General features: G+C 38.8%; 1 protein-coding gene across 1 annotated transcript in view; it reads right to left on the bottom strand.

The window, feature by feature from the left end:
* The window catches only part of BBOX1 (gamma-butyrobetaine hydroxylase 1), a 1,172,734-nt gene that overhangs the window by 98,074 nt on the left and 1,058,783 nt on the right, over positions 1 to 15,877 (bottom strand). Inside the window, exon 5 of the mRNA XM_044058954.1 lies at positions 12,705 to 12,810. Within this exon, the coding sequence (XP_043914889.1) occupies positions 12,705 to 12,810 (106 nt within the window). The remainder of the gene's footprint in view (positions 1 to 12,704; positions 12,811 to 15,877) is intronic.

The raw sequence follows: 15,877 nt of genomic DNA, 5'->3' as shown, positions 1-15,877 counted from the left end.
AGCCATCCTGACAGAAACCTGGCTAAAACCTCACATTACCAGTGAGCAAATCCTCCCTACTGGTTGCGGCATACTAAGAGTAGACCGGTTAAACAAGAAAGGAGGCAGTATAGCTATAATATTTAAATGCATCTAAACATCCAGATCTTAAAATCATCAGCTCCACAAATAGGCAATGAAGAAATAATATATACCAACCTCAAAATAAAACCATCAACATAAATGGATGCTACTTCCCACCTGGCTAAAACATCCCTCCACAAGAAAACCTCCTCAGCTGGACTACCCACCATCTGCCCCAAGAAAATATAATTTTTGGTGATTTTAGTATTGACTGGCAATCCCTTCACAAGAAAACCTCCTCAGCTAGACTACCCACCATCTCCCCCAAGAAACTATAATTTTAGGTGAGTTCAGTATTGACTGGCAATCCTGTTCTGGCAACCATCCAACCCATTATCTAAACCGTCATGGCTTCACCCAACTAGTCCAGTCACCAACCAGGATAAATAAAAACTCCAACAAGCACACTACCCTGGATTAGATACTAGTCATTAAGAGCCCACAGTCATATATAGCAGGCTGCTTATCGGATAGCCTCAGTGATCACTCCCCAACATTCCTACTCAAAAAACATCTATACCAAGTTAAACCTGTAATCTACCATCAAATAAGTAAAAAACTAAACTTTAACCCACTCACATTCTTCTCATCCCTCAAAGAATGTAACTGGCATCCTCTAAAGTACCTCAGTCTTGATGAAGCACTTGAATTTTTTAGTAATACCTTCCTGAGCATCCTTAATTACCACGTCCCCATAAGACTTTCCAGAACCAAAGCACAACCCTCCCCATGGCTACAGAAAACCACTAAGTCAGAAATGAAAAACAGGGATAAGGCCTGGGAGCACTGGCGCAAAACCAAAACCCCCTCAACTAGACAGAAATTCCTAGAACTACGCAATAGAGTCAAAAAGCTAATAAAACAGGACAAATGCCAGTACTACCAGTCTGCCCAGAACTCCTCCCAACATAACCCCAAACAATTCTGGTCCTCCATAAACTCCATCCTCCACCCACGTAAAGTCAGTATCCCTCCTCCTAACATCCCTCACCCCTCTGAAAATATAGCTACCTCATTCAACACACACCACACAAACCATAATATCACTAGCTTGATAACACAACTCCCCTCCACTCCAACCCACACCTTCAACTAGTAATCACCCGCTGTCTTCTCTTTTACTCCTGTTTCTACCTCCAACATAAAAAAAACTCTTAACTAAACTTAAGCCCACCAAACTAGCAGCAGACAACCTCCCAAGTGAATACCTACAAATCACAGCTGATGCTCTAGCCTACCCAGTATCCATCTTGATTAACCGATCTCTGTCAGAAAGTTACATTCCCACACTATGGAAAGTATCACGTATAATTCCCCTCCACAAAGGCGGGCCCTCCACAGAACTAACCAATTACCACCCCATAGCTATTCTCTCTCCACTCTCCAAAATACTAGAGAGATGCATTCACTCTCAGGTCTCAGACTACCTCCTTACTAACAACCTCCTTTCCAATACTCAACATGGTTTCCGACCAAACCGTAGCACCACCACTGCCTTACTCTCCTTTGCTAACACTATCCTTCAGCATAAAAACAATGGCTATCTCTCCTCTGCTACTTTCCTAGGCCTATCTAAAGCATTCAACATGGTCCCACACAAACAATTCATCTCTGTCCTCAGTAACCTATCCTTCTCTCAGTCAGTCACCAACTGGTTTCAGAGTTACCTGTCTGACCTCCAACAATCCGTTGTATGGCAGAATGGCATATCTCCCCAACTACCTGTCTCTGTAGGGGTTTCTCAAGGATCCATCCATGGACCCCTACTCTTTTCTATTTTCACCAATAATCTAGCCTCTGCCACCAAACATGGCACACTCATACAATACACAGATGACTCAACCATCATCTGCTCAGCCCAGTCGCTACTCAAACTGCAAGAAGTCACACAGGAAGCCTTTTCCTATGTTGAAACTTGGTTATCTAAAGCCCAATTAATACTCAACCCAAACAAAACTAAACTACGCATCTTTCAACCCACCAAACATACTCAAAACAACTCTCACTTTAACATCACAGCAAAAGACAACACCACTATGCACCCAACAGAACACACCAAATTGCTAGGAGTTGAAATAGACAATAAACTAAAATTTGACATTTACATATCCATGACCATAAAAAGTCCACAAAAAACTAGGAGCATTATAGAGTAATAAGCAACTTTTCACCAAAGCAGCAAAGATTTCAGTAGCAAATTCCCACCTTATCTCCACCCTACATTATGCCTCTCCAATATATGCCAACCTAAGGCAATGCGATCTAATCAAGCTCGAGACCTGCTACAACAAAATCGCCAAATTCACCACAGGGCATCCTAACATAGTAACCACTGTCTGTCCCTTGCTGAACTGGTCTGGCTTGAACTCCCTCACCTCCTTCAGTGGTATCAACTCGCACTCACCCACAAACTAGTAAACCATCCGCTAAAAGTCCCATTTCTCCAGAATCTACTCCAACCCTATCGCACCACCAGACCACTAAGATCCAGCAACAAAAATCACTTGCAGGTCACTAAAGCCAATAACTCTGCTGGAGAAGCACTATTATCTTGCACCATAGCCAAATTATGGAACTCCCTCCCACCCACAATTACCTCCGTACCATCATGCACCCACTTCAAAACTTTACTAAAAGCGCACCTAAAAACATGCTGGCTATGCCCTTGCAACTCCCCCTCTAATATCACCCACCCCATCCACCCACTACCTTTCTTTCCATCCCACTAGATACCTTGATTATAGTAAGTTCGGATGATCATAAGCCTAGGAACTTCTTATTGTAACAATTGTTAACGTCTGTTATGTACTTCGCAGATGATAAAGATTCTAGTTGTCTACTGATGTACTATGTTCTTCATCTGTAACTATGTAAGTTTTAATTGCTATGTTGATCAAATTGTTAATTACTATGTAAATCCAATGTAACTACTGTCTGTATATTTTGACTGTGGAGCTTTTCTCCCCAGGCCTCTGCTGAAAATGGACCTACGTCCAGTCAGACACTCCCGGTCAACAAATGTAAATAAATAAATAAATAAATAATGATGGTGGGGGGGGGGCTGGGCTTTCTAAGCCTAGCCATGCTCTCTCAAAAGAACATTGAGGGCCAGGTATTTATAAGCTACCTCTGTCCATAAGGGACATGTGTGCCAGACATGGTGTAATTTTCCTATTCCCCATCCACTGGTCTAGGTTGCACTTAAACTGGATAATAGATAAACTCAGTTTCACATAGATGAGAAACCTGTTCCATAGGAGGGGCAGTCTCTGGGATGCATATCTGTCTCTCCAACATGCTCTGTTAATGTCACAGACAAAAGTCAGGTCCCTAGGCCTTGTATTTCTGGTACTGTCTGACTTACAAATATGTAGAAAATTCATAAGTGTGGGGTTTGCAGATGCCTTGTAAACCAGGCATAGATCACCCCTCAGCATTCTGTAGGAGACTAAGTAGACGGAAAGGGCTTTAAGGTGCTCTGCATAAGCCAGGTTTGCTATGCCTTATGTTCTTTTTGTAAGGAGCCTCTGAGGTCAGTCTAGTTGCTGTATATTCCTGGTCAAGGTACATACTGAAGGGAGCATTGTACTCTATGATTGGTCTGATAAGGGATAGTGGAATACTGACCTCTTTGGACCTAGATGCCATGCCCTTACTTATAAGTTGCACAACATAAAAGGATTTTCTCACCACTGTGACCATGTGGTGGTCAAAGGTAAGGCTACTGTCTACATGCATACCCAGATCCCTGACCACCTAGGCTGACTCTTAGGGACATATTATCAACACGGTAATTAGGTGGTATAGTTGACTTCACAAAGAGTACTGTCGCTTGCCAGGTCAAGATAAAACAAGCGAGCATCATGAGTTTTTGTTCAAACAGCTTTATTGTATGCAAATACATTATAAATGAGGTTAAGCAACTTTAACTTATAAACAGATTAACTATCATGCACATGGATGTTAACATTCTGGCTGCACCTTCAGAATGGCACTTTAGCTAACACATGCTTGGTATTTATATGCGCACACATATTTTGGTAATTGTTCTTAAAGGTACAACACACCTGTTATTCTACAGGTACAATTAAGCATTTCTTAACACTGAGTTTAAGACCATGGCTTTGCACCATTTATTAGTCAGAGATAGACCATCTTAAAGAATGCTAATATCTGCAGGGGAGTCGATGATAACCCCCAGCTTGCAATCATCTGCAAACTTAGTCAGCCATATACCTTCAGCATTTCCTTACATTTCAGAGAAATAGATGCCAAAAAGGAGCGGGCCCAGTATGGATCCCTAGGAGAGTCTGCTAGTGAATGGCCTCTTGTGGAGGTGGCCTCATTTTTTTTTACCTCCTAGGTCCTATTAGATATGAAATAATATGTTAGTAGTCCAAAATATGATATAAAATTATATTTGATAAACTAAAGTATTTTACTTGTATAGCAGGATATAAATAGTAGTGAAACAAAGTCTATAGTAATAAATTATAACAAATCACATGACTTGATAAGGAACTTCTCCTTTTTGTGGTGTCATGGACAAGATGAGACCCTTACAAATTTGGTTGAAATGGGATGTTGAACAAGTAGATAAAGAAATGTAGGAAAAAATTAATCAAAAAGATTATAAGAAAGATAGGACTATGGAAATTGTTATTTATGGACATTGACAATAAGATAGGAGTGACTAAGATGGTTTTGGGACCAGTGGTTCTTTATATAGGTCAGGCTTATATGAACTAACCTAAAGGTCAGATATGGAAGAATGTTAAAAGGGAAAACAAGTATTTTTTTTTTTGGAAAAATGAGAAAGAATACAATGCGAAAAAAATAATACTGACAAAGGAAGAGGGTGGTTGGAACTTCCAGATATGGAGTCATAATATAACAGCGTGTAACGTAATTTGATTCAGGAACAATAGGCATAATGCCCTATGAGGAAACAACAGGTTTCATATGGGCTTTCGGCAGTTATAGGAAAGCAAAATGAAGGGCATTATGTACAGCTTTTGATGTATAAATATTAAGCAAGTCTTTATTGTAATGAAAAACAGAATAACACCAATGGCTAAAACACACACACACACACACACACAAACCAAAGAACCAAAATTTAGTAATCAGGCAATAAAAGGAGTTGAGGTAATAAAATGGGATGAAGCTAGAGAAATATTTGTATTACTGAACTCCGATCTTGCATATTCAGGTCTAATTCTAGTACAATTGCTAAATCACAAATATTAGATTTTATAATTGAGGCCAGGACAGAAGGCAGACCAGAAAATAATAGTACTTAGAGTACATAAGGCAGTAATGTGAGAAGTCAATACACTATAAATTCAAAACAGATATGAAACCACATTTATAAAACTCAGATTTTTTTCATGGAAATGTTTGCATAATTATTTCTATACCACTGTGAGACTTGAAAAAATGTTCCCACTGACAAAAGGCATATGTTGCAAATGTGATGTTTCAGAAAGCAGTTCTTGGGAGCACATATTTTAAGAATGTACTTCATTACAGAGGTGTTTTTGTCGAGTTGTTGTAAAATAACATGTACTAAGGAGGTGAACATTTTTCGAACTTTACTGTTGATTGCAACTAGGAAAATCATTACTAGATACTGAGAAAACAAAGACAAGCCATCAATAAGACAGGTAAAAAAATTATTACAGATATTAAAAATATGGAACAAACACCTATTAGAAAACAGAAACACAAATCCCTAGTAAAAATGGACCCTATTGTATTCTGTAATGGACATTAAGCTTGAAGAAAATGTTGACATAGAACAAAATACCTTAGATGTACATCTATTTAACAAAGAGACTATAAAACATGGTATGATGTCACTGGTTCAGTTGTTAAGATTTGTAATATAGGGAAAATAAAGCAATATGGTCAGTAGTTAATGTGATGCATATATTTATAACAATGGCAAGTTTAATGAAAGTTAATGTAAGCACTGATTATTTCATACAAGGATAGTTTATTAGTATTATTATGTAAACATATAATTATAAAATGGTTGTATCAGCAATCAAGCTGATATAATAAGTGTACCATGCATGGGAATTGTGCATTGTATAAAAACAAAAAAATATGGTAATCAATAAAGTATTGCTCTGTTACAAAAACAAGGTTGTAGGTACTTATGATTTAAAGAGTGTGGCAGAAAGAAATGTTGGACAAGAACTGTAGAAGACTCTGAAGGGAAATGGTGCAAACCTTGGGTTAGTTGGAGGGAGGAATGATACCCTGACCGACACCCATCCTTGAGTTTAAACAAATCCTTGAGTGTTGTAAGAGCTGTGTGGATAATGGTGCGAGTGAATGGATTGCACTGGCTTGCCCATCCTGGGGAGGAGGAATGATTTCCTAGTCATCTAATTTTGCTCCCTTACAAATGGAATTTTGCAGGTTACAGAAGGCATTGACCAGGGTGATGTGGGATTGGTTCTCCCAAGTCAGTGAAGATAGTGATTGTAGATGCTTGTGTAGGATCACACTCACATCACAGAAGGGCATATGAAGCCCCTAGGGTAATGTGGGTTCCCATATCAGCAACAAACGCTTATGGTTATTGACTTAATTAGTAAAAGCCCTGATGGTTGCTGCAGTGATTGCTCCAGAAATAAGCTCTTGCTTCATTAGGAATGAATGAACCAGGAACTGCTCTCAGCCTATGAGGAATGAACGAGCAATTCCCTAGAAGCTCTCTTTACCTTAGAGAATGCTGACATCTGTGTGGTCACTGAGACATGGCCACGGAGAGGACACCTAAAGTGCCTTCCACACATTTAGGGCAGCTACTTCACAAGCAGGGACTAAAGCTGCAGGTGTCTCTATTTACATCAAAAATAAATATATTTCAAGGCTGGTCAAACAGGACAATACACTTGAGCTGCTCCATGTTCAAATTACCAGAGGCAAAATCCAATGCCACTTCCTTGCAAGCTATAGGTCCGACTCTATGACCCAGGAAACCCATACCATGTATTTAAACTTATTAGAAACACTAACCATTCAACCCAATACCATATTCATGGGTGACTTTAATTACCCCACTATTAACTGGGAATCGTATATGACACCAAACATAAATGCATAGAGATTCCTGGATTTTGGAAACACAAACTCCCTGGACCAGATAGTCAATACACCAACTAGGGGTGCAACCATACTGGATCTGGTCCTCACTATTATGGAAGACTGCTGCACCCCCTACTGTAAGGTCAGACCACAAAATGGTCTCCTTTGAAGTAAAAATAAAACCTAGATCCCCTGCTAAACCTGGAATATTCAGTTACTATTCTAAGGCTAACCTCCTGCTATTAAGTGAGAGCCTGGCAACATTTCAAGCCCCCATAAACCCTGAAAACACTGCTGCTTATGCAGAACTGTTTGCAGAAACCATGTACAAGCATGTTAATAGCTGCATAGAGGTAGCCGTACCCACCAGGAAGAAGTACAGAACTAACTCTAACAGTAACCTCTATAAGAGTGTATGTACTCGTGTGTGTGTATATGTATGCATATGTGCATGTGTATGTATATAAATGTATATTTATGTATATATGTATATGCTCTTAGATGTATATTTACTTGAATGTGTATATGGAAACTTAAACATTTATATACGCTTATTCAGTTGTGAAATATCTTGCAATGCTCTACCAGGTTCTGATATACACTCATTGTATATTTTGTACACTTGTATTTTCAACCAAAAGGGGGAATATCCTCTTATTATATACTAACAGCTGTAAAGTCGACAATCTGTATGCTGTTACTCTGTAATGTCTCTTTTGTAATTTTTTTCTTCTCTCTGTAAACGTATGGAGTTTTTCTCCCCAGGACTCCGCTGAAAATGAAGTCCTGTTGTCCAGTCGGACTATCCTGGCAAGCAAATGTTAAATAAATAATAAAATAAAATAACTCAAAAAACAAGCCACCCTGGTGGAATCACAAAATCAATAGGCTTTATAACAGGAGGAAGAAAATCATGGCAAAAATTAGAAGGTGTAGCACCCAGCAGGATAAAAGCACTCTCATCAAACTAAACAAACAATTCAGAGGACAAATAAAGTCTACTAAGCCAAATTTGAGGTACGTTTGGCGTCCCAGGCCAAGGACAACTACAAAGCATTCTTTAGCTTTGTCCACAACCTCAAAGGCAATACACAATTGTGTGCAGAGCTCATTGTAAATGGAGCCACCTATACTGAGCTAGAAGATACAACAAGCATCCTGGCTGATAAATTTAGCTCCAACTTTACCCCTTTCTCCCCCTCAAACTTCCCTCAAAAAATATCATCAAATATAATTCCCCCCTACTATCACTAGGAACAGGTCCTTAATGATCTCTCTAAGACCAAGAACACTGCATCAGTGGGCCCAGACAATATCCCAGGATGCCTTCTAAATAGCAAGAAACATGACCAATCAGGGCCTTTGGAATTACTATATAACTCTAGCCTCCAAACAGGCTTCATGCCTCATGAATGGAGAAATGCAACAATCATCTCTCTGTACAAAGGTGGGCAGTCTCACTAGTCTTATATGTAAAGCCATGGAAAGAATTATCATGGAGATGATCAACAGAGATTTAGTAAACTTCCAGACACTGGTCCCAACCCAGTTTGGTTTTGTCAAAGGCAGATCATGCCTACTCAACCTGGTGGACTTCTTTGAGAAGGTCACGAAAGCAGTGGATGAGGGCAAAGTTGTTCACACTGCCTACCTTGACCTGGCCAAGGCATTTGACACAATACCCCACTTGGACATTGTTGACAAACTAAAGAGGTTAGGTACCAACCTGTATGTCACCCGGTGGATAACCAATTGGCTCATAGACAGCACCCAAAAAGTTAGAAATGGGGAGTCCACCTCTACAAAGAGGCCAATCTCAAGTGGAGTCCCTCATGGATCAGTTCTGGGACCGCTCCTTTTTGGCATTTACGTCTCAGAAGTCAAGGCCAATGTCAGTGGTCTCTGGCTGACTAAATTTACAGATGATTGCAAATTAGGAGCTGTCAGTGAATTTCACACTGACACAAATGTTCTCCAGAAGGGGTTGACACAGACAAACAACTGGTGTCAGAGCCATGGACTAAAACTAGATGCCAAGAAATGCATAATAGTATCCTTTATTAAGTCATTCATCCGTGGTAACTATCATATTGACAACACACCTTTTGACCCAGTAGTCAGGGACTTAGGGACACACACAGATAGTAATCTAGCCTTTGACCCTCACTTGTCTAGGAAATCATTCTGTGTTAGTCAACTTATAAACAAAGGTGTGGCATCTAAGTCCAAGGAAGTCATTGTTCCACTGTATTCGGCATTCATCAGCCCTATCATTGAGTACAATCCCTCCTTTGTTATGTACCTAACCAGGCACATCCAACAATTGGAATGTCCACAGAGGTTCCTCACTAAAAGAATACAGGGTGTAAGTAAAAGGTCCTATGCAGACCGCCCCAAGGCCCTATCCCTGTATTCTGTCTCCTACAGGCTTTTGAGGGGAGATCTATGTCTGGCATACAGGGCATTGTCAAATCCCCCTCTGATGGATCTCCTGCATAGCCACAAAACAAACAGCACCAGAATTACCCAATCTGAAGACATAAACCTTGCCTGTGATACAAACAAGACCTGCTGGAGAGAGAGGTCTGTATCCCAGAGACTTCTCCATCTATGGAACAGGCTCCCTATCCATGTGAAGCAGAGTTCCTCCCTAATCCAATTTAAGTACAACTTGGACAATTGGACGGGAAACTGAAATTCATCACTGGTTTGGCACCTATGTCTCTAATGGACACAGGCAACCTGTAAATGGTTCATCTCCCAGGCCCATGCTTACACTTATCAAGGGTATCAGAACTTGTCAGAGATTTGGGATGCATGGCTAGGCTTAAAAAGGTCCTTATGATCATTAGCCTAGTAAACACCTATGAACCGGCTGCAACTGGAGATGATAGTTGGCAGATAACAGGGACTGAAAATGTGACCAGGATGGGAAATAGTCAAGAGACTGCAAAGAGATCTAGTTGGTTCTAGCAGGTTGTGTAAAAAGTTATTCATTAACAAATATGAAGGATATCTTCAGTGATACAGAGATAAACTTAAAGGAAATTTTCGAGGATAGGTAAGTCAGTTTTAAAGAAAGTGACAGTCATGACAAGGCACGATTATTACATGGAAAACTGAGGAAAATACAAAAGCTATCAGAGAAAGTACTACGTTTTATATAATGAAAGAAGATCAGGAATGGTGAATATGCAAATACTCTGAGAATGATTAGAGAAGTGGAGACACACAAGTGTTGTCCCAAACAGCAATGGCATTCTGCAAAAAGTATGAGAAGTAATACGAGGTAAGATGTCTGAATATTATGAAGTGGACTTTTCTGATCGAAAGTTAGAAAAAGAATGCACCATCACTTTGTTAAATTTAAAACTGTTAAATAAATGAAATTTTGAATGAGTTATGTTATGAAAACTGTTTTTAATACTTTCAAAACACCAAAATTTTATATTCAAAAATGTTGCTATTGTTTTAACATATACCAAATTGTTATGCTTTAAAGTTAAAAAACTATATATATATATATATATATATATATATATATATATATATATATATATACACACACACACACACACACACACACACACACACACACACACACACGCATGCACGCACACTGTTGCTTGGACTTCATACCTTGGGAATTTAGAGATTCACCTATGGCATGTTTTGGGATACATGAAGAATACTGAGCACACAGAAAAAAACAACTGTGTGTACACCAGGCACTTTGGCACAGAGGGATAAAGCCCTGTGTATGATTTGGGTGACAGGAGATCGATTAGTGATTTCGGAAGATGGAAAAGCCAAGTGGGCAGGGCAAGAGACATACAGCTTACAACATTGTACTTGGTAGGAAGAAGGGTTGTGGTGGCTGTTCCCCTCCTGTGATGACCTGGCCCTCTAGTGGAGTACTATACATAAGTCTCTATGAGAACAGGCTATGGGAGAGAGGAACTAGAGTGGTTTGCCCTAGCTGGTAATGGCAGCCCTTGCAGAGACACATGAAAGACAGGACGGAGTTTCATATCAGGGAGACAGGCAGTTTCATTACAGTGATATGGAAGCCCACATCACCAGGTGTTGGGGTTAGGGCTGCATAACAAAAATGCCATAACAGCTGACAGAATGATGGCTCCACAACTGATTCTGAAAAGAGTGGGCAAGAAAGGGTTCTCACCCCATGACAAACAAATGGGCCCATGGATTGGATGGAGATGATGGTAGGATGCCAAAAAAAGGGGAAAAAAAAGTGCACACAAGGCAGGACATGAGGACGTGAAGACTCAAGCAATTTGAGGCAGAAACCCTAGCCATTACAGTAGTCCACTATCTCAGAATGGTATTATTTTTGTCATTGTACAACAGCAGTAAAGTACATTTGGGTGTGAGTTAGTTTGTACTTAACCATGCCTGACTTAGGGGATTTGATTGCCTGGGATTCACATTCATAACCAGTCCATGCCAAATATGCATAAATACAGTATAACACATACCCAAATGTGGTTTATTGTAATACCAATGTAGCAAAAGACTGGCTAAAGAAATGCACATTTTGGTGGTACTCACTGTAGACCAGTCTTGTAGAGGAAGGAGGAGAGTTCCAGCCAAATTGTTAAATACGTGCTGCCCCATTATCAGCATCATTCAACATTGCTTTAAAAGCCAATCAAAGACCAATGAATGAAGAACAAGGAAAATTGCCTCGACACAAAGCATCTAGGAAATCAGGCAAATATCTAAACATCACATCATGAAGGGACATGGCAGTGAGCAAACTCATTTCCAAAGTGCTCATCCATTTTACTTGTTAACAGTGTAACTAACAGAGTGGAGATGTAATAACTCACAAGTGCTATGTTGCTCGTTTTGGTTGATTCATTTAATCTGAGCAATGAAAAAGTAAAACAATTCGGTCTGCTGAGTCAGTAATTTATATTATCAGACCACATTATAAGAGACAGCTGACAACTATACACACATGATCTTTCACTAAATGCACCTATAAATGCAAAATAACATAGATATATTCAAAGAAATGCAATATTTGATGACAAATGGTAAGGCAACAATGATTTGCTTAAAATGGCAGTATTCCTTAAAGCTAATATTTCATCCTTGATAGTCTTGTCATACCTCTCAACTGTACAGATTTTCACAGAATGTCCAGATTTTTGCCTCATATTTTTGGTCTATTCCTCATAAAATTTGTGGTTTTGTAGAAAATCATTGAAAATTGAAGTCACTAAATAACACTAAATAATGACAGACATTTGAGTTATAGACTTTATATCCTTCAGAAAAATACATAATTATATGAAATCTGTTATTCTAGCAACTTTCTAGGTTTATAGGAGCAATATTTAAATTTTGTTCCTATTTTTGGGCCTTTGTCCCCAGGCTTTGTCCAGATTTATTGCACTGAGAAGTTGAGAGGTATGTTTAACTTTAATGCTGAGAAATACAAGTGACCTTACCCCTGGCGAATGATGAAGTACTGGGTAGTCTGTGTGAACTCCTAGTGGTCCAGCAGTATATGCAACATTGTTTGCATCCTGTTTGTCCTTAACATGCCAGGTAAGCCTAAAAACAGAGAGAGAGAGAGAGAGAGAGAGAGAGAGAGAGAGAGAAAAGGAAAACATGTTAGTGGGCCAGCAATACTGTTCTACTGAATGATACTTTAAAACTACTTTCTTTTACTAACAAAAAACAGGAAAATCTTGTATTCAGTAGGCAGGTGTACCTACGTGTGCATTTATTTTTCTAACAAAGTCAGTTTACAGTTAGTTCCTGTTGTTTTACTTTCAACACAAGCAGTACAAACCAATACCCCTACATTACAGCACTTAGGAAACCGTATTACATTTAAAATACAGGGGAAAAAACATGCCATACATAAATATATGTTAATTACTTGAGTGCCAATGTAGAACAAGTGGGTCTTTTGCATTTGCTTTCTTGAGGAAATTGTGGTGTCAACTTCCAGATGGGCTATATAATTTAGTTAACAATACAGCTGTGATATTCAGTGATCATAAGTGTTATAAGGAAATTCATCACAGATACAAAAGGTAACAACATATTAATTAGCATTTTCAACTTACCTCACTTTGTCATCAAAACACATACGCTCACACACACACACACACACACACACACACACACACACACACACACACACACACACACACACACTTCTGTGGGATATATTTAAAATGCCAAAAGGTCGAAACATCAAACAGCAAAAGATTGACCACAAAAGGTTGAAAACTGTAAGTCGACAAGATCACAGTGCAGCAGGGACTGTTTTTCCCCCTTTTCACATTGTAATTCCATCATCTGGTGTCTAAAGTGAGTTATTGCATCATTAAAATGCAGAGAAAAAATGTTTTTTCTTTCCTTTTTTTAATTTGGATCCTAATTCATTTAATCCTGGATAAATTTTTTTCCAACAAAATGGTCCATTTTTTTTCTTTATATGTTAAAGCTTCATGACGTTTTCCTTTACTAATAGATAGTATTTGGTACTGCTCCAGGATGTTTTTACTATGTTTATATAAAGAGTTGGGCAATTTAAGCATTCTGGATGTTTGACCTATATAAAATGAAGAACAACTACAAAGAGCTAGATGTATAATCCATTCACCACTGCAAGATATGAAACATCTGATGCCAAACCTTTTTAGTGATTGCTGAAGTAAATTGTTTAGTTTTAAAGGCATATTTGCAGAAAATACAATGGCCACACTAAAACCATCCCGCTGGTGCAAAACTCTCAATGCATTTTCGAACCATATATTTGAAATTTCCCTTTTTAAAGTCACTAAAATGTTTATCAAATGTTTTACCTTTTCTGTAAGTGAAATGGCACATTTTTGGTAAAAGATCATGGTTATCTGGATTGGCTTGCAAACTACTTTACTGACAATGAACCAATTCTCAAAATGTGTGAGCATTATTACCAAATGTTGTAATGAGTGCAGCATTGTGCTTTCCTTATCAGATTCACTTGTAATATCAAATCAGTTCTACTTACAAGACAGGAAAATGCCTACTTCTATACATATCAGACATGTAATGGCATCTTTTTTCAAATCTTTTGACTAAATCAGCAGAATATTTGATATCTGATTATTGGGAGCAAACAAGTTTAATCATATGGAACTGATATTTGTTATGTTTTTATTGTATAGGGTAGATAATAATTGCAAAAGTGAAATTTTTTTATGAAAGGGCTTCCGATATAGGATAGCATCTAATAAGACATATGATCATTTCATCACTAAAACGTCCGAAAAGGAAGTACTGGTTAATTTATGGTTAACAGTATATTCAGTGGCTTATGCATTTTGATTTAGATACACCATAAAATCCTGTAAATCTATAAGATCTAAGGTCCCTATCAGCCTATATAGGTTGTTGTAGTTTTAAATGAGATCAAACAGTTATGTACTGAAGAAGATTTCTACCTTAAAATCACTCTGCTTGTTTCACTGTCCCCACTTTTCTACTAATTATACATTGAATATAACCTAGTCTCTTTGCTGCATTTCTCCATGCTGGAAGAGGTGTTTTTCCAAATGCTTTTTGGCAGGGTTTGATATACCAGCAGATGTTATAACAGGAAATAATTTGATGACACACTACCTTGTGTATATGCAGTTACATAAGATCATAGGAGATTGCTAGGCTATCGACCTGAAGTTAATTTCAAGCCTAGCTGTTTCACCCCAATATAATGCTATAGAAATGTTAGTTAATACCCAAGATTGCATTTAGTAATGACTGCCCATTCCAGGAGGGCTGTGGGCATATTCCCGGTAAGAATTTTCGGTGCCCCATCCACTTGTCCAGGTTCCCTTTGAACAGTGTCATAGAGGGGCTCCGTTTCACATGAATAGGTAGCCTATTCCAAAGATGTGGCAGTTGCTGGGAGATAAATTTGTCCCTCCAGCATATCCTATTTAAGTTGCAGGCCATATTTAGGTCTCTAGATTGGTGGCTCTTGTCCTGTTTGATTTACGGATATGAAGTAAGTTCATGAGGTTTGGATCTGAGATTGCTCTGTAAGCAAGGCATAAGTCTCCCCTAAAAAGTCTATATGATACAGAGTAAAGTGACAGGGACTTTAGTCTGTCTGTGTACGGCATGTGCTGGAGTCCCTCGATCTTTTGTGTTAGAAACCTCTGAGGTCTCTCTAGTTGCTGCAGGTGCTTTGTATGGTACATGCCGAATGGGGTGTTATATTCAGTTATGGGCTTGATTAGTGCTGAGTAGAGAGGAGTTATAACCTCTTTTGCTCTTGAAATGATGCCTTTACTAATCAAATGTGCTATGTAGAAACCCTTCCTTACTACAGTAGACACATGGTGGTTGAAGCTAAGGTCACTTTTAACTTGTGAACCCAAGTCCCTTACCACTTTGTGGGTACTTAGGACATTGTTGTTGATTTGATAGTGTGAGGGGACATTGTTTTTACCAAAGGGAATGATGATGTAGTTCTTTACATTCAGTTTGAGACCGTGACTAAGATAGCAGCTGTTGATCTGCTTAAGACCCTCCTGGAGTATAGTGGCATCTTTGAGGATTCAATAATTGCAACCAGATTGCAGTCATCTGCAAACATGGTCAGCCACAACACCTTAGTTTT

The sequence above is a fragment of the Protopterus annectens genome, chromosome 17.part0, assembly GCF_019279795.1.
Source record: "Protopterus annectens isolate FY-2018-M chromosome 17.part0, PAN1.0, whole genome shotgun sequence".
NCBI lineage: Eukaryota > Metazoa > Chordata > Ceratodontiformes > Protopteridae > Protopterus > Protopterus annectens.
The sequence above is the reverse complement of the archived record's forward strand: the minus strand, read 5'-3'. Positions and strand labels throughout refer to the sequence as shown.